The 19945-nt window shown below is 41.7% G+C and overlaps 1 protein-coding gene across 2 annotated transcripts in view; it reads right to left on the reverse strand.

Annotated features, from left to right (window-relative positions):
• The window catches only part of LOC136858303 (fatty-acid amide hydrolase 2), a 228006-nt gene that overhangs the window by 114918 nt on the left and 93143 nt on the right, over positions 1 to 19945 (reverse strand). For both annotated transcript variants that reach the window (XM_067137742.2, XM_068225486.1), the window contains exon 4: positions 4188 to 4407. In XM_067137742.2, the coding sequence (XP_066993843.2) occupies positions 4188 to 4407 (220 nt within the window). The remainder of the gene's footprint in view (positions 1 to 4187; positions 4408 to 19945) is intronic.

A 19945-nucleotide genomic window follows, 5' to 3' on the forward strand; every position in this document is an offset into this window, starting at 1 on the left:
CTATAAGCGGAGTCCACTCAGCCTCGGGAGGTCAACTGAGTAGAGAGGGGTTCGATTCCCACCTCAGCCATCCACTAAGTTGTTTTCCGTGGTTTTCCACTTCTTCTCCAGGAAAGTACCGGGATGGTACCTAACATAAGGCCACGGCCGCTTCCTCCATTTTCCTTGTCTATCCCATCCGCTGTTTCCATCCCTCCCTCAAGACCTCTGTTTAGCATAACAGACGAGGCCGTCTGGGCGAGGTAGTGGTCCTCCTCTCCAGTTGTATTCCCCGACCCTAAGTCTCACGTTCCAAGACACTGTCCTTGAGGAGGTATAGGTTGTATCCCTCGCTGAGTCCGAAGGAAAAACGAAGGGATAAACGGATTAAGAAAGGAAGAAAGAAAAACGTAAATAAATAAATAAATAAATAAATAAATAAATAAATAAATAAATAAATAAATAAATAAATAAATAAATAAATAAATAAATAAATAAATAAATAAAGAGCTTTGACAATTGAAGACAGGCTTAAATAATAATAATAATAATAATAATAATAATAATAATAATAATAATAATAATAATAATAATAATAAAATATGTTCATAACTGTATTATTATTTAATGTTTAAAACTTGAGATAAGGATTATTTAGTTGGACAATCACAGTTCAGTACTACCGCTACGATTTACTTTTAATAATGGAGACTTTAATAATAAGAAAAAGAAGGGTGGTAAGTGTGATACGAGTTCTGCAATCAATCGTTGGTTAATTCCTTCCCCGTCTTAAATTATATTAACGCTTTACCTTCCGAGCCTCCACCGAGATCTGGTAGATGTCCTGACTCCTGACTCCAACTATCTGTTTAAGAGAAAATCAGTTGACAAAATAACTTCAACGTTTGACAAGCTCTCTCTGATTTTGAATTCCGTTCGTGCTAAGTGATTTAACGCTATATACTGTGACCGTTCACAACGTCACATATAGTATGTCATGATATCTAGGAGATGAAAAAGCCGTTTTCCGCGTCATTCTACGATAAAAATTGTCCAAGTTAGGATTTTTCCACCCGTTCCGGGACACGAATATCAGTACGGTACGCTGACTCGCGCGACCCAACTCTAGTTGTCGGTAATTAGCAGCGAGGCATTGCAGGAGAGCTTTTACTTGAAGTTTTCTCACTCCAACCGCGAGCGAGATGAAGAGAGACGCGTTATCACGTGACAGAGAATCTAGGAGGACATCCAACGTAAGAACTAACATTATACCGTATTTCCCTCATTCATTCACCACTGCCAACTCGCCCAATTCAATTGTTTTTCACCAGATAATTAATATAAATCGCAAAATACTCAACGGATAGTCACGTGCAAACATTCATTTGAATCAGATAATTTTACACATAATTATGAAGCCGAGAAGTGCTCTACATAATTGAAAGAGCGGAAATTACGCTGTAACAAGGGTGCGCCTTAATGGTTACCAGATGTTGGGTCTCAACCGCGGCAACGAGCTGAAGGATTCCCCTAGCGCTCGTCATCACCCATCGATAGAGACCAAAGGACGCTTTTAAGATTGCTTGAGAATCCACGAAGCTATTTCAATAAGGTTCACTCAGTGAAAATGGGAATACAGGAGCTACAATTTGATACCCCGTTCGTTACTGTGCGTTACATATCACCGGAGCGCATTTTGAGAAAGGGGGCGGGTCTTTCCCCTCTGCCAGCTTCAGGGTATCTTGCCAATATATTACAGAGCTCAGAAACAGATATTATCAGTTCATTTCAGTTCGTCGTCAGTTCATCACCAGCCCGTCTTGATTTGTGTGTGTTATTTGTGAAGGAATCATTCTGAAGTGTGAAGAGCACATTACAGTGATTTATCAAAGTCTGTGATTTTAACTAAGCTATTTACGTGTAGTGTGCCGCTAACAAATTTAGTAGAAACGGTACGAAACCGTGATGATCGTTGTCCGTGTGACGAGGGGTCGTGCATCGAGCCTCATATATGGCTAAACAAGTACGTCTCAATTCACATAAATAGGCACGTATTCAGCTAAGTGCGTGAAGCGAGTGTATCATAAACGGAAGTGAAATATTTAGAAAGGTGAATGAACGGCCCATTGTCGGCAATGTACAAGGGCAGTGTCTCGTCAGATAAATCCCTAACGCAGTAAAGAGCTCGACTTACGTGTGCAATAAAGTATGCCTGAATTATTGTTATGTAGTAGGAGAATGTTAACACAGTAGTAGCGTATCCAGTGACATTTCTAAGTGAACCAGTGAAACTTCAGGGCCTAGAGTAACTATCAGTAAGAAGGATAGGTAGGTGAGGAGGAAATAATGTCGGACTTCAGGGACATAACCGTCATTAGGCTGGGGTGTTCATGTCATTGAGCAGATCCAACCACATATTTAACTAACGCATTCACATGAAACAACCTCCCCTCATTTACATAATAAGTCTACAAGAAAGTCGGAATGAACGAGATATCTAGCTGCCTGCCGGAATTTTGCCCTGTGTACCAGAGAGAATGAGACATCTAGCTGCCTGCCGGAATTTCGTCCTCTGTAGCAGAGAGAACGAGACATCTAGCTGCCTGCCGAAATCCGTTGTTTCCGACGTCTTAAATTCTAAATGGGGGTTTCTTATCTCATTATGCGAATTGTCCAATCAACACATTGAGAAACTTGTGATGACTCCTGTTAGCTAGTGAATCGGTGATGATCTGAGTCATTTATACAGAATATTTACGGCCTATTATTTTACGACACTTCGAACTTAATCTAGGGTTCTTAAATCTACGTCATGCACTATAATCCCTAGTAAATAAACAAAACTGAAATATGGTTGCTCCTATAAAACCCATCAAATAAAATGCTGTCATCCCGCTGAAATAGCATATTGACGATCTACGTTACGTCTACATGCAAATTTACGTTGTATTTACACTAGGATTCGACGTTCAAAGATACTAATAGTTTAAAATGTACTCATCCTTTAAGAACCACGAACACAGCTTTACAGAAGGGCACACCCATACATTTAGCTCGAAATTTGTTAGGGTATCGTAACTTGGTATAATTTGAATATATTAATTCCCGAAAGATAAATGGAATTATAGCAGGGTATGCCCATACTATTTAAATGTGTGTAATCGTGATAGGCAATGCGCAGGTTGATAAGTGCAAGTACAAAGTGTAAATCATTCAAGAGGAAACGCCTCTTTAAGAGTGGAGTAATTGAACATAGAATGAAGTGTAGAAAGAGACTACCAACATTTATTACGTCACGAGCACCCTAAATATTATTAGGAAAGTGTATTGTATGGCATATCCATGTGAATAAGATGTGTTTCACAAGTATAGTAAAGTTATTATATAAGATATAGTTTATCTTCTCATTAGTAATGAACTAATATTCCTCTCATAATTAATATTCCCTTACTATAGAGATTACTCACTTCCGGAGGTGCATATGGCCCTGAGGTTCACTCAGCCTATACCAAAAATGAGTACCAGCTTAATTCCTGGGGGCAAAGGAGGTCAGGCGTAGAGCTAACCACTCTACCCCATCACGTGCCGCGATTAACAATGGTGGAATCCTTTAACTTCCACTCCTCCAAGGGCCTTCATGGCCTGTACGGAGGTGTCTTTGTCTTTTGTCTTTATAGAGATTACTAGAAGATTATCGCCCTATCGGACGGTCCATTCAGACCCGTAATGTTCTACCGACTTAGCTAGCGTATTATTATAGTAGGGGAGATGAGACTTCGATACTGGGCTGAGTTCGAAGCTCATCAGAGGTGCTTCAGTCTAATATCATGTTTATAAGCCACGGTATTTTGTTTATGTACCGAAGCCTTGGACAGGTACAATACATACTGTAGGTCCACAAACTGTATTAGAATGAAATGACCGTGACAAGACTTTTGAAGTTTTTCGAGAGCTTTGCTACTCATATGAATACTTTGAACTGAATATTCTTCGTCTAGGCCTCCATTTTCTGGTGCAGTGACAGAACGTTAAGACTATATACAAGAACTGAAAGTTAAGGAGGGTAGTCTGTTTCAAAAATGTTTCTGATGTTATATTATCTACTTGTTCTTAAATTTCATTATGCAGACGCTTATGAGTTAAGAGATCGACCACGAGAACAATTCGTACCATCGGTGTATCCTTCAGAATATCTTATAAAAACTTACCTTTAACTTCAATACTTCCTTTGACAGTCAACGGAACTCCTAATAGAGGGAATTTTTCCGCCAGCTCTTCAGCCGTGTGTCTACCCTGTGACACCATCCGGTCAACTGTCTTCGCCTCTTGCATGGCTGTATCGAAGCGGTCGTCTACCATAGCGTTTAGCAGTGGGTTCACCTCACGGACTCGCCTAATGTACACTTTGATTACTTCCTCACATGTGATCTGTAACATACAACAAGCATCTCAGCAAGTTCGGTACTCATTCTCATCTCATCGTTCACGGATCTTGCTCAGCAAATCAAAGCAGCCCTCAGTCATGGCGTACATTATTACACTGCAAGCCACTATAATTGAAATTCATCTAATTTAAATTTAATTATAGAGAAAGGAAATTCTTGTAATTTAACATTAATGTTAACCGGTTGATAGCTGCCGACTCCATATAGGTGTATGTCACTTGACATCAAGGGGAATCTTGGTACAATTACCATGTCTCTTTGTATAACATATTATCACGTCAAAAGAAAAAAGTTCGGAGTTTACATAAACTTGAGTCATTGATATAAACTATGCGAGGACGGCAAGGAGTTAATGAGGATATTGATAATGCTTCAGTTTCTAGTGAGCATGTTGATGATTTGGACCTTTTTAAAGCAGTTTATGTCACACGGAAAAAGAGTTTTGATGTTCATTAGTTTTGATCTCTTATGTTCATTGTTACAGAGTAATTTCTTCAAAGGACACGCGAATTGATCATTTCATTTTCTAGTAATTGCTCAAATAATGTCTTCAAAATCACGCTCAACACAGATCATATCTAACCCGTGTATGAATATTTCGCTAACCTTCTATGAACAACTAGTTCAGCAACGGTATTCTTCTCACTTATTCCAAAAATGTCCTTACTCACCCCTCTGTCTTCAGCGAGTTGGCCGTGCGGTTAGGGTCGTGCAGCTGTGAGCTTGTGGAACCCAACTGTTGGTAGCTCTGAAGATGGTTTTCCGTGGTTTCCCATTTTCACACCGGTCTGTACCTTAATTAAGGTGACGGCCGTTTCTTTCCCACTCTTAGTCCGTTTCTGTCCCGTCGTCGCCGTAAGACCTATCTGTGTCGGTGCGACGTAAAGCAAATTGTAAACAAACAAAACCGAACAAAATCACATGCCTTTCACACTACATACTTTATTCGAAACTCACTTAAAATATCCACCTTCTACTGACAGTGATCAAACTTCGCTGAGTGTCAGATTTAAATGTTACCCTCCACGAGGAACAATTCGAACCATCGGTTTTTCCTTCAGAATCTAATAGAATAAAGTTGTAAGGCTCCGCTGCCTGAAATGTTATTTATTTCACCAAATTGTGATGCATTTATCCGTTTTAGGTCAGAAGATCATATCAGTAGTGTACAGCTTTCGTTCCTGCCTGTCTGTTTGTTTGTTTGTTTGTTTGTTTGTTTGTTCCACCATCACGGGAAATCGGCCGAATAGACCTCAAACAAACTTCATATTTAGAGTCTACTCATCCAGGAGCAGGTTTAAATGTTATGAATATCATTTAAAAATCACTGAACAGACTGGGGGTTTATAGGAAGACTAGAAGAGTTTTTCTCTCTCTTATATTATTGATTTATCGACCAAACTTCATATTTAGAGTCTACTCATCTGGGAGCAGATTTAGATATGCATATCGCTTAAAAATGACTGAACAGACTGGGAATTTATAGCAAGACCCGAAGAGTTTTTTTTGTTTTCTCTTACACTGTTGATTATAGGCCCATGCAAAATCTGTGAACCATTCATTTTAAATAATTATTGTTATGCACATAATTTCACTTAGTCTTCAGGTGACGGAGAAAATAACTATCTTCTACGGGCTTCATGCTCTGCAACCAGTGACGGACACCCTCGCAGACCTAAAGTTATTTGAAGGATCCACAATAGGAGAAAATCGGAGGGTGCATAATATTTCGCTCGGTTTGAAAATTAACCCCACCTAATATAACTGAACACTGAGGAAACATGAGTTAGAATTTTGCCTTTGGCATCTGTCTGTCCGGTTATCTATAATTGTATATTCCTAAAAGTGGATTTACGTTCCTTTATGCCACGTACATATTTATCGTACGACGGATAATAACGCAGATGATTACGAAAAATTGGATTTTTAGTACATGTCCCGTGGGACACGTCGTGCATGTCACTTCAAGGTGGGTAACGGGAAAAACTAAAGAGCCATTTTACTCTTTTCAACGGGGAAAATAATAAGGGAGGTATGATCGTCAGAGATACAATATGCAACCTGAGAACCACGGAGAATTTCGTACAACTTCAGACCAGGAACTGCACCGTACAATAAATTCGGAAATCGTCCTCATTCTCTCTCAGTTTTGTTCAGCTTCATCCTATTTCACGTTACTGCCACGCATTTTCGCAGGAAAATATCATTTTAATATGTCGCATTAAACGTGTAAATAGAGACATGTTACTTCGCCTAAATTCCTGAAGGAAACATGTGATAATCCACGGCTAATTCCCGGGCGAAGAACGGGTACAAATGCGTCTTTTATAAAAACTTACCTTTAACTCCGATACTTTCTTTTGGCAGTCAAGGGGACTCCTAATGGAGGGAGTTTTTCTACCAGCTCTTCAGCAGTGTTCCTACCCTGCGAAACCATCCAGTAATTGCACCATCCGTCCTCATGCATTGCTGTATCCAAGCGGTGGTGATTATTATATTTTTAAACGGAAACATGATAACCCTACCTCTAACTAAAATGGTATGAGATAGAAGTCTGGTCTTTCGAAAATGGAATTGGCTCTTCTTCTTCTTCTTCTTCTCTGTCCGTATATGGCAATCTAATGATCAGATTCCCCCCCATAATTCTGATGCTCTGATTAGAGTGGCAGAGGCTTCCTGAGTACAGATGAATGCCATCGTAGGGCACCCAAACAAATTCTTTGAGTCTGAATTTCAACACAGTCGCATTTTGCATTAGAAGCAAAATCTCACTTCAACGTATTGCTTGTACACTTTGAAATCTTACTTCTTAGGTGGTTCAGCGTCTTCCACGAAGCAAGTGGAACTTGGTGACCATGTACAGGCTTGTCTTTTAAGTGAAATCTTACATCTTGACTAAAAGTTTATTTCCAAAGAGCAGTGTGACGTAATTCAGATTGTGTTCCAAGCGGTGCAGTTCTCTGATTGAAGATAATTCTGACTGATTCGCTCAGATCAACGTCCCACACAGGTGCAATATGTTCTTCTGCAGAAAATGACTGTCCAAAGAAGGGCGCGTACAGGGGAATCACGGATTTAACGTAAATTTTGCACGCACGTTAAATGAGCCAAGAATAACACAACGGCCAAAACATTTATTTCGGACTTTAATTTGCACGGTCTACCGAAAGCGTTGAAGTTCGTATGTTCGAATTGGCGTGCTTGACTACGCAGGACTGCAGCGGTGCTGGATTCACTCGTCGAGGAACCGATCTTCTTTACTACTACTAGTAAACGTTTTCATTCCTCCTCTGAAGGGGGAGGCGGGCCTCTTAGACGGTTACGCCGTCTCTAAGGCCGGGAGATTTGTTACGGTGAAGGGGATGTGAGGAGAAGGTGAGGGGGTTGGCGGCCGTGGCCTATACTACGAACTGTCCCGGCATTCGCCTTAGTGCAGGAGAATGTAAAACCACGGAAAACCATTCTCAGGACAGCCGACGGTTGGGGCCAGCTGTGAGGTCCAACCCTGTCCCGTCTGCCGAATGCAGAGGCGTAGAGCCACGGTAGAGCCGTGCCCACCTTTCCTCTGCTCGGTTGGCCGGTCAGAGTACAGAGCTGTTGGACCACGGACAAGCCGTGGCCTCTTAAGGGACGAAACCCAAGGGCCGAAACCCACTCTGCATCTACCGACCGATCTTCTTTCTTTACCGTTAGTATTTGCGCAGCATGTAGCGATCATGATGTAGCGGTATTAAGAAAAATACTTTAATTCCTGCATTGATGGTGAAAATAAAGTTTAACCGGTATAACAAGGGACGCTACGCACGAAAGTAAATTCCTCCTTTTATTATCCGCAACAATGATGCTCTTGGTAGAAATGTTGAAAGCACAAAGCGGTTCTACACCAACCACACCTAATCTAACTAATCTAACTATTCCTGGCTATAATGTCATTCGACAGGACCGAGAAGACGGTTATGGAGGGGTAGCAATATTAATAAAGAATGCAATCCCATACGTAGAAACAGTTATTGACCACTCGCAGATTGCAAGTTTTCAGGCCGTTGCCGCAAGAGTTTGCATTAACAACCAAGATCTTAGTGTTTAAGCCAAGTTTCACTCAACGTTGCTAAATCAATACATTCAGTGTATAAAACTCTTCGTAAGATCTCGTTATATAACCCACCACGAACCAAAATTCAAATTTAAGAACATATAGAGCCACCTTTCCTCTTTTATGGAGATTATAACACACATAGCACAACATGGAGTTACGAGATAAATGATACATATGGTAAGGCTGTCTTAAAAACAGCAGATGAGTTCAATTAACTTGTGTTAAACGATGGATAGGCTACTCTGTTACCAGTAGCGGGACAACGTCCCTCCGCTGTTGACCTGACCATTTGTTCTTATATCTCATCTGATTTTCATTGGAAAATCTTGCCGTATTCAATGGGTTCTAATCAATATGCTATCATCATTTCGCCTGTTTTGCCATTTCGTCCCTCACCGGTCAGACCCACCATTAAATGAAACGTTCAAATCGCTGACTGGGACAAATACAGACTGGGTCAAATATACAGAAGGGTAATAGACGCAAATATACACTCTGTGTTAAATAAAAAAACACGCTTGATAAATACAACGCCTTCATATACACCATTCATTTAGCTGCCGCCATACCCATTCCTGAACGAAAACAAACCGATTCCCTACTCCGTGGTGAATTTCCGAATGCAGTTGACAGATAGCGAAGAGAAATCGGGCCTTCAGCAAGTTAAAACGAGCAACTACAATCGAAAATTTTCTCAATTACAAGAATATAGATGTGGCAGTCAAACGCTTTCTGAAAAGGGTAAAGGGATCGAATCCCACTGTCGGCAGCCCTGAAGCTGATTTTCCGTGGTTTCCCCATTTTCACACCAGGTAAATGCTGGGGCTGTACCTTAATTAAGGCCACGGCCGCTTCCTTCAAACTCCTAGGCCTTTCCTATCCCATCGTCGCCATAAGACCTATCTGTGTCGGTGCGACGTAAAGCAACTAGAAAAAAAAGGGGGGGGGGTAAAGAAGAACGGTTGGAGATCTTATTGTGAAATATTGACCAAGGATACACCCCCTATCGCAAATATGGTCGATGATTAACAAAATGAAGAAAAAATTGCCAAACCCTAAAGCACTTAAATGTTGAACACAAGAGTTTTTCAGACTTTATTGCTCCACCTACTACCTCGCTTCCCACCAAAACAGCGTCCACAGTTGGAACTTTCCCTACCTACGCAAGATATTCTTACATCACCCTTTACGTTACATGCATTAGAACAAGTTTTAAAAACTATTGCGCGCGGCTGTGAGCTTGCATCCGGGAGATAGTGGGTTCGAATCCCACTGTCGGCAGCCCTGAAGATGGTTTTCCGTGGTTTCCCATTTTCACACCAGGCAAATGCTGGGGCTGTACCTTAATTAAGGCCACGGCCGCTTCCTTCCAACTCCTAGGCCTTTCCTATCTCATCGTCGCCATACGACATATCTGTGTCGGTGCGACGTAAAGCCATTAGCAAAGCAAAAACAGAAACTACTGCTAAATCTGCGCCTGGATATAACCATATATATTATTGCATGCTTTCTAACTTATCTCGCTACGCCATCTGTACATCTTGGGCAATATTCCTTCCTCGTACAGACTTCATCCAAGCTACTAGGCTTATACGTCGATAGTAAACTTACATGGAGAACCCACGTCGAGTACCTGACAACTAAAGTGGACCAAACGTTGAACATCAGAGCAATATGTCGGCTATAGTGGGGAGCTGAGCAATCTGTTCTACTACTATTGCATAGATCGTTAATACGATCTGTAATAAATTATGGTTGTCGTCGCCATAAGACCTATCTGTGTCGGTGCGACGTAAAACCCCTAGCAAAAAAATAAAAAAATAAAAATGGTTGCATATTTTTCGGCAACGCACCGCAGTGTGTTCTTCGAAAACTAGATGTTCTACGGTTCCGCGCACTCAGAATACAGTATGTCTCAAGTCCTACTAACGCACAACTTGTTGGTAGAGGCTAAAGAAATGCCCATTCAGATAAGACGAGATCTGCTTGCCAACAACTTTCTTCTGCAACGCTCGTCCATAACTAGCTACCCTCCCCTTCTTTTCTGCCCTTTTTTCCCACACCTATGTGGTCGTGGGTGCGAACTGTGTCGCACATGTGGATTTGGCCTTGTTTTACGGCCGGATGTCCTTCCTGATGCCAACCCTATATGTAGGGATATAATCACTATGTGTATTTCTGTAATGGTTGGTAGTGTAGTGTGTTGTCTGAAAATGTTGGGAAAAACACGAACACCCAGTCCCTGGGTCAGAAGAATTAATCAAAGGTGATTAAAATCCCCAATCCGGCCGGGAATCGAACCGGGACCCTCTGGACCAAAGGCCTCAACGCTGACCACTCAGCCGATGAGTCGCACCCATAACTAGCCACCGTATAACATGTCAACTGCGCCAACTCCTTCCACTGCGTGAAAGAGGAACAAACAGAAGACTACGGACACTTCTATTTGTCAAAAGCATCAAGAAATTACAGTACATTATGCCCATTACTCTTCAAGGTACATCGCTTCCAGTATTGCGACAGAGGAATGAACTTCCAGTATTTCAACCATCCACATTTCATCTACCAGGTACCGAGCTCGATAGCTGCAGCCTCTTAAGTGCGGCCAGTATCCAGTATTCGGGAGATAGTTGGTTCGAACCCCACTGTCGGCAGCCCTGAAAATGGTTTTCCGTGGTTTCCCATTTTCACACCAGGCAAATGCTGGGGCTGTACCTTAATTAAGACCACGGCCGCTTCCTTCCCACTCCTAGCCCTATCCTGTCCCATCGTCGCCGTAAGACCTATCTGTGTCGGTGCGACGTAAAACAACTAGCAACAAAAAAAAAAAATCATCTACCAGATTTTATAATCTGCAGTACAAATATCAACGAAGAAACAAACTTCACTGATGCATATTGGGGCAGTTATACTCAAACATACACACATGGTTCTAACGAGGGAACATCGGCAATGGTTAAATCTCCTATCGCGATGAAATTTGAAAAACACATTGAGGTACACGCAAGGTAAAAAGGTAGGGATCACGCGCAGGTCTCCCCACCACGCTTGGCCATCGGTGACGTCATCGAGAAACCTCAGCGCCTTGTCGTCTCTATGAGGTAATACACAGCTATGAGCTATTCTGTTTTAGCCACAAGTTAGAGATAACTTCATTTATCTTATAATATCACCTCAGAAAAGGCATTCCACTTCACTATTAGATTAGAGTAATAATAGGAGATCAAATACAGTGTGAATCAAGCAGCGTTTCTGAAGTATTTCGATCTGTATAAAAGGTCCGCAGTGAAATGCAGTGGAATGGTCATCCCATATGTTCATGTTGTCACACCTATGATAACAATAACAATAACAAGGGGGCTATAATTGTTACGGACTCGAACATTAAAGCTTGATGACTTCAATAAATATGCCCGTTGTTACAAACAATGTCAGGAAACTATATACACCAGGGCCATCCAAACAGCGCTCCCCGAGCGCTAGCGATCTGGCCGCGCTCTAAGCCAGTGCTCCGAGCGCTTTGGGGGAAGGTAGTTTCGGTAGTGGTGGAAGGAGCTTGGCTGGCTGAGCGAGCGGTCTGCCCGCTGCACCGAAACGAGCAGCCGATCCATCAGTCGCTAGTCTAGTCCAATGCGCTTTGTTGAGAGCGTGTACCTAATGTTTCGCAGTTGTCATGACTGAACATCACACACAAAAAAAAGGAGTGGTGGAGCAGTAGCCTTTAAAGCAGAATAGGAAAGTTCACTTTTATGTACAGCTTATAAAGGGCATGCCAAATATTTAGTATGCCACCGAAATTTAATGTTCTTAAAGAAACAAAATTTGGAACGGCACTACATTGCCAACCACAGAGATGATTACGGTGATTTGACAGGCGCCAGTCGAGAATCGAAGTTGGAAGAATTGAAAAAAATTCAAGCAGCACTATTCTGTAGGTATTATCGTTTTAATTTTAAAATTCTTGTTTACAAACGGGAATGAAGAAATGATTGAATTATCTGAAGAACATTAAAATTTTCACTTGCTGTATTTCTGTCTGATAGGAGATTGAGGAGATTGAGGAGAGTGAGGTTGCTGGACCATTTTACGAGCAAGTTACAAATGTTCGCTGCGAATTGCCAAAGCTGGGAAACCCTTCACGGAAGGGAATTTAATCAAGGAGTGCCGGCATGTATTTGTCCTATGGAGCTAGTTGAGAAATTTGACAAAATCTCTCTTTCTCCTCAAACTGTGGCTCGCAGAATAGACGACATGGCCGTTGATATGGAACAGCAATTAATGGAGAAGGCAGCAAATTCTGTACCCTTTTCCATCGCCCTCGACGAATCAACCGACATTGCGGACACAGCTCAGCTCGTTATTTTCATTCAAGGGGGATGACGATCTTCGGGTCACCGAGGATTTTCTAGACTTGGTAGCTCTCAAAGGCACCACTATCGGTTTCGATATTTTCCGAGCTGTGGATGGTGTTTTCGAGTCAATGGTATTAAAATGGGAGCGGTTGACGAGTGTAACGACGGATGGAGCTCCTGCTTTACGTGGTCTACGCACGGGGTTCCTCAGCTATGTAGAATTAAAAATGGCTGAGAGCGGTAGTACCCTAATGGCGGCGGTTCATTGCTTGATATACCAGGAGGCAATCTGTGCAAAAGTCGCCAAGCTTAAAGACGTAATGGGAACAGTTGTGGGACTGGTAAATTTTCTTCGCTCCCATGGACTCACGCGCCGTCAATTCAAAGAGTTCTTGGATGACATCGAAGCGGAGTATCCGGATATCCCGTACCATGCAGAAGTAAGATGGCTGAGCAAGGCGAAGATGCTTCATCGTGTTTTTTCTTGCGGAATGCAATAGATACCTTTTGTGACATGAAAGGGCGGCCCGAAGTTCTTTTGCGTGATACTAAGAGGGTGGCGGACTTGGCATTTTTAAGCGACATTACTGGCCATCTGAATACTTTGAACACTTCGCTTCAGGGCGAAAAGCACAATATCTGCGATTTGGTGGAAAGAATTCAAGCGTTCAAAAAAATTGATTTTGTGGGAATACCAGTTGAGTGCAAGGAACACAGGACATTTTCCATTGCTTGAAATAGTGAAAGAAAGTTTCGACTTTGATGGGTACTTGCAGGTAATTCGTCAATTACAGGAAGAGTTTGACAAGAGATTTTCAGAATTATCAGAACTCCAAGCGGTGTTAGATGTATTTGTTCGACCATTTTCTCTTAGTGCAGACAGTGCTCCACAGCTATTTCAATCAGAGTTGATTGAATTGCAGTGTAATGTTCATTTTAAAGACCGCTTTCTCGTGTCACGAAGTTTAGAAGAATTTTTCAACGGCTTTCCGCAAAAAGAATACCCCTTTTTGTACAAACATGCATGTAAAGTTCTGTCAATGTTCGGCTCAACGTACATTTGTGAGCGTTTCTTTTCGGTTCTTAAGCTTACCAAAATAAACATCGTGCAACCATGAGCGATAGAAACTTGCGCAATTGTTTAAGAATGGCTGTGTCCAGAAATATTGTACCCAATTTCGAGAAGATGGTTTGCTCCAAAATTAAAAGCTCGTAAAAACGACTAAGCGGAAGTCACTCGGTCTGTACTATCTGTTCATATTGGTAAAATTTTGTTGAATTTTCCTCTCAGATATGTTCAAATTTCAGTTTTGAATAAATCACATTATTCTTTACTTAATACTTGATTTCGTTTCCTGCATATACCATACATCAGAGTTTCTTTCGATTTGTATATGCGGTATACTTTTTATGGAAAAACAGCCTTATCAATATGATATCAACAAACCCGCAAAAGCCGTCGGCCGCATGACTGTACGTACGTCTCTCGGAGCGCAATGACTGGACGGCCCTGATATACACTGTCAACAATACCAACAGCAAATGTTAGGAAACTATAACTGTCCATAACACAAACAGTACAGTAAATGTTCTCCTCCAAGTGCACGGAACTGACAAATTCCACGTTAACATTAGATAGGCTATATAAATTTATGAGCCTGTATATTCAAATTCTTAGAGCTGGTTTCGTATACAACATAATAAACTGCCTTTCATAAAAAACAAAAAACAGGTGTGTTATACAGAAAGAGTAATGCTGATATTAAAAAAAGTATTATCAAACACACATCTATAGCATCAGTGGAATTCCTTTGCTTTTCTTCTTTCTTTATCGGTACTGTATTAACGGAAACCCGGTCTCCTGAATGTCTTACTTTCGTTTAAAGCGATCGTTCGAATAAAAGAACGGCTTCTCACAAAACAACTTGCAAACTCATAATGTCGGGGAATTTCTTCTTCAGGATATCCGTAAGGTTTGTGATGATGTTAGAACCCTCTTTCATATCTTTCCCTTGGTAAAATTTAAACTCTTTTTCCATCTGCACTACCGTGGTGTACGGTCTGTCTGTAGGCTGCATCAAGTTGCCTCTAGAAGTCTTCGAAATCTAATTTCCACCCCTTGCAGGTTGACCTGTATTTTTTATCCATAATCGCTTTCTATATCGAGGTTCTTATTTACCGTAAAAGCTATATAGCCTGTGAAGTCTTCAAGCAGCTCATCACGATACTTGGTTTCGCGACTGTCCTCAAGCTGTTCCTCTAGCTCTTCAAGTGCTTACGAACCCTTGCTCATCCTCCGGTAAAGAATAGGATGTGGACACAACGCTTACCTTAGATTGGCACATGATATCAGAGTTTTTATCGACTTCATCAGTAGCATATAACATAATTGGACGTAACGTTTTATAATCTCCCGGAGAACAGTTGGAATTTCTTATCGCCTCGGAAGCATTACAAAGAATGGTCGAATCACCGGGCAACAACGCAACTCATCAAAGGCAAGCATTACGCCGCTATCCAGAGACACGTCCCACAGAAACAATGGCTCAATCTTCTATCTCCAACCCGCCGACTATCACATAAATTATCGGAATGAGACTAGAACATGCATCTTACCCCAGTCATCTGTTCAGAATCAAAGCTACAGACTCCCCAAATTGTCCCTCTGATTCCAATCAAGAAGCAGACCTCAACCATACAATTTTAGGATGCACTAGATACAAACCACAAGTAACCAATTTACGTTGTATATCAAACGCTTCCTCCCCTGTGAACCATGTGACCTTGCCGCGGTGGGGAGGCTTGCGTGTCTCAATGAAGCAGATAGCCAAGCCGCAGGTGCAACCATATCGGATTGGTATCTGTTGAGAGACCAGACTAAGGAATGGTTCATCGAAAGGGGGGTAGCAGCCTTTCGGAAGTTGCAAGGGCGGCAGTGTAGATGATTGAATGATATGGCCTTGTAATAATACTCAACATGGCTTAGCGGTGTTAATACTGCTACACGGCTGAAAGCAACAGGAAACAACAGCCGTAACTAACTCCCGAGGACGTGCAGCTCTCTCTGTATGAATGATGTATTGATGATGGCTTCCTCCCGGGTAAAATATTCCGGAGGTAAACTAGTCACCCATTCGGATCTCCGGGTGGGGACTACACGAGAGGGGGCGATCATCAGGAAGATGGATACTGACATTCTGCGAGTCGGAGCGTGGAATGTTAGAAGTTTGAATCGTTGTGGTAGATTAGAGAATCAGAAAAGGGAGATGGATAGACTAAAGTTAGATGTAGTTGGTATAAGTGAAGTACATTGGCTGGAAGTACAGGATTTCTGGTCAGGCGACTACCGAATTATCAACACTAAATCAAACAGAGGAAATGCAGGAGTTAGTTTAATCATGAATAAGAAAATAGGGCAGCGGGTAAGCTACTATGACTAGCATAGTGAAAGAATTATTGTTGTCAAGGTAGACACCAAACCAATGCCCACCACAATAGTGCAGGTCTATGTGCCTACTAGCTCAGCGGATGATGAGGAAATCGAAAGAACATATGAAGAGATAGAAGATTTAATACAGTATGTAAAAGGTGACGAGATCTAATAGTGATGGGAGACTGGAATGCAGTGGTAGGCCAAGAAAGAGAAGATAATACAGTAGGAGAATTCGGATTGGGACAAAGGAACGAAAGAGGCAGTCGGCTGGGTGAATTCTGCACTGATCATAATTTAGTCCTTGCCAATACTTGGTTCAAACACCACAAACGACGGCTGTATACGTGGACGAGACCTGGAGACACTGGAAGGTATCAAATAGACTTCATTATTAACAGGCAGAGATTCAGAAACCAGGTGTTTTTTTCCCAGGAGCAGACGTGGACTCTGACCAGAACTTGTTGGTCATGAAATGCCATCTGAAGTTAAAGAAATTGAAGAAAGGAAAGAATGCAACAATATTGGATATAGACAGGTTGAAAGAAAGTGTGAAGGATTGGTGGTGGTGGTGGTGGTGATTATTGTTTTAAGAGGAAGTACAACTAGGCAACCATCCTCTATATAACACTAATCAGACGGAAAAATGGAAGGGATCCGATACTTCGAAAAATGAAGATATCGGCCAAACCAAGACAAGGGCCACGAAGGGCGTGAAAATGAAAGACTCCCTAGCCCTCGCAAACCTAATAGCGTCGGGGTCGGAAAAGAACAAGAGTTGACCAAGTGAGGTCGGATATGATAGATGAAACTGAGGAGCCTGGCACAAGTAAGTGGAAGCAATGTCAGGACTCAGCTGAGGGCCCCGTGGTCGCCAACCCACGCTCCAAAGTTCAGAGCCCCTGGGGCCCCTTTTAGTCGCCTCTTACGACAGGCAGGGGATACCATGGGTGTTATTCTACCGCCCCCACCCACAGGGGGATGTGAGGGATTGTTTCAAGGAACACGTTCCACAAGGGCTAAATGAAAAGGATGAAGGAAACACAATAGAGGAAGAGTGGATAGTCATGAAAAATTAAGTCAGTAGGGCTGCTGAAGAGATGTTAAGAAGGAAGAAAAGATCAACTAAGAATCAGTGGATAACTCAGGAGATACTAGACCTGATTTTTTTTTTTTTTTTTTTGCTAGTTGCTTTAAATCGCACAGATAGGTCTTATGGCGACGATGGGACAGGGAAGGGCTAGGAGTAGGAAGGAAGCGGCCGTGGCTTTAATTAAGGTACAGCCCCAGCATTTGCCTGGTGTGAAAATGGGAAACCACGGAAAAAATTTTAAGGGCTGCCGACAGTGGGGTTTGAACCTACTATCTCCCGAATACTGGATACTGGCCGCACTTAAGCGACTGCAGCTATCGTGCTCTGTGAACTAGACCTGATTGATGAACGACGAAAATACAAGAATGCTAGAAGTGAAGAGGGCAGAAAGGAATACACGCGATTAAAGAATCAAGTGGACAGAAAGTGCAAATTAGCTAAGGAAGAATGGCTGAAGGAGAAGTGCAAGGATGTCGAAGGTTGTATGGTCCTGGTAAAGGTAAATGCTGCATCCAGGAAAATGAAGGAAACCTTTGGGGAAAGGAAATCTAGATGTATAAATATTAAGAGCTCAGATGGAAAGCCAGTTCTAGGGAAGGAAGACAAAGCAGGAAGATGGCAAGAACGTATCCAACAGTTGTATCAAGGTAAAGATGTAGATAATTTGGTCCTGGAACAAGAAGAGGCTGTTGATGCTGATGAAATGGGAGACACACTTTTGAGGTCAGAGTTTGACAGAGCTGTGAGAGACCTAAATAGGAACAAGGCACCTAGAATTGATGACATTCCCTCTGAATTACTGACTGCCTTAGGAGAAACCAGCATGGCAAGGCTATTCCATTTAGTGTGTAAGATGTATGAGACAGGAGAAGTCCCATCAGATTTTCGGCAGAATGTCGTTATACCTATTCCCAAGATAGCCGGTGCTGACAGGTGTGAAAACTATCGCACCATTAGTTTAATATCTCATGCTGCAAAATTTTAACACGTATTATTTACAGAAGAATGGAAAAACAAGTGGAAGCTGAGTTGGGAGAACATCTGTTTGGCTTCAGAAGAAATGTAGGAACACGTGGAACAATCCTGACTTTACGTCTGATCTTAGAGGATCGAATCAAGAAGGACAAGCCAACGTACATGGCATTCGCAGATCTAGAAAAGGCATTCGATAATGTTGATTGGACCAATCTATTTGAGATTCTGAAGGTGATTGGGATCAGATACCGAGAACGAAGAATTATCTACAATCTATAAAGATCAATCTGCAGTAATAAAAATCGAGGGCTTTGAAAAAGAAGCAGCAATCCAGAAAGTAGTGAGGCAAGGCTGCAGTTTGTCCCCCCTCCTTTTCAGTGTTTACATAGAACAGGCAGTAAAGGAAAGCAAAGAGGAATTTGGAAAGGGAATCACAATCCAAGGAGAGGAAATCAAAACTTTGAGATTTGCCGATGATATTGTTATTTTATCTGAGACTGCAGAAGATCTCGAGAAGCTGCTGAATAGTATGGACGAAGTCTTGGGTAAGGAGTACAAGATGAAAATAAATAAGTCCAAAACAAAAGTAATGAAGTGCAGTCGAACGAAGGCAGGTGATGCAGGAGATGTTAGATTAGGAAATGAAGTCTTAAAGGAAATAGATGAATATTGTTACTTGGGTAGTAAAATAACTAACGATGGCAGAAGTAAGGAGGACATAAAATGCAGATTACCACAAGCAAGGAAAAGCTTTCTTAAGAAAATAAATTTGCTCACTTCAAACATTGATATAGGAATTAGAAAGATGTTTTTGAAGACTTTCGTGTGGAGCATGGCATTCTATGGAAGTGAAACATGGACGATAACTAGCTCAGAAAGAAAGAGAATAGAAGGTTTTGAAATGTGGTGTTACAGAAGAATGCTGAAGGTGAGATGGATAGATCGAATCACGAATGAAGAGATACTGAATCGAATTGGTGAGAGGAGATCGATTTGGCTAAATTTGAAAAGAAGAAGAGATAGAATGATAGGACACATCTTAAGACACCCAGAACTTGTTCAGGTGGTGAAGGAAGTGTAGGTGGTAAGAACGGTAGGGGTAGACCAAGATATGAATATGACAAGCAGATTAGAGCAGATGTAGGATGCAATAGTTACGTAGAAATGAAGAGGTTAGCACAGGATAGGGTGGCATGGAGAGCTGCCAGTCTATGGACTGATGACTCAAACACAACACATCAAACGCTTATAAAACTCAACGTTCTACTTCCCACTTCCATTTCGTCGTTGTTAAGCAGCTATTACGTCCATATTTTTCAAGCGATAACAACATTTTTAAGTAAAGCCAATTTAACATTGTGATACGTTTATTCTATAGTCTGTATTTAAACTTTCCTCATCCAACCCAAATTCCTGTGCCGTGGCTTTCTGTTACCAAGTATTCACAATGCCATGAAAGGTCGCATGTTGTGAAGATGTTGATCTTTGACCTTCCTGATTTAATAAATGTACAGAGCTGGCAGCATAGTCTTACAGACCAAATGACAAAATGTGAATTTAAAAAAAGTTACGTAG

This window comes from Anabrus simplex, chromosome 1, assembly GCF_040414725.1.
Source record: "Anabrus simplex isolate iqAnaSimp1 chromosome 1, ASM4041472v1, whole genome shotgun sequence".
NCBI classification, from domain to species: domain Eukaryota; kingdom Metazoa; phylum Arthropoda; class Insecta; order Orthoptera; family Tettigoniidae; genus Anabrus; species Anabrus simplex.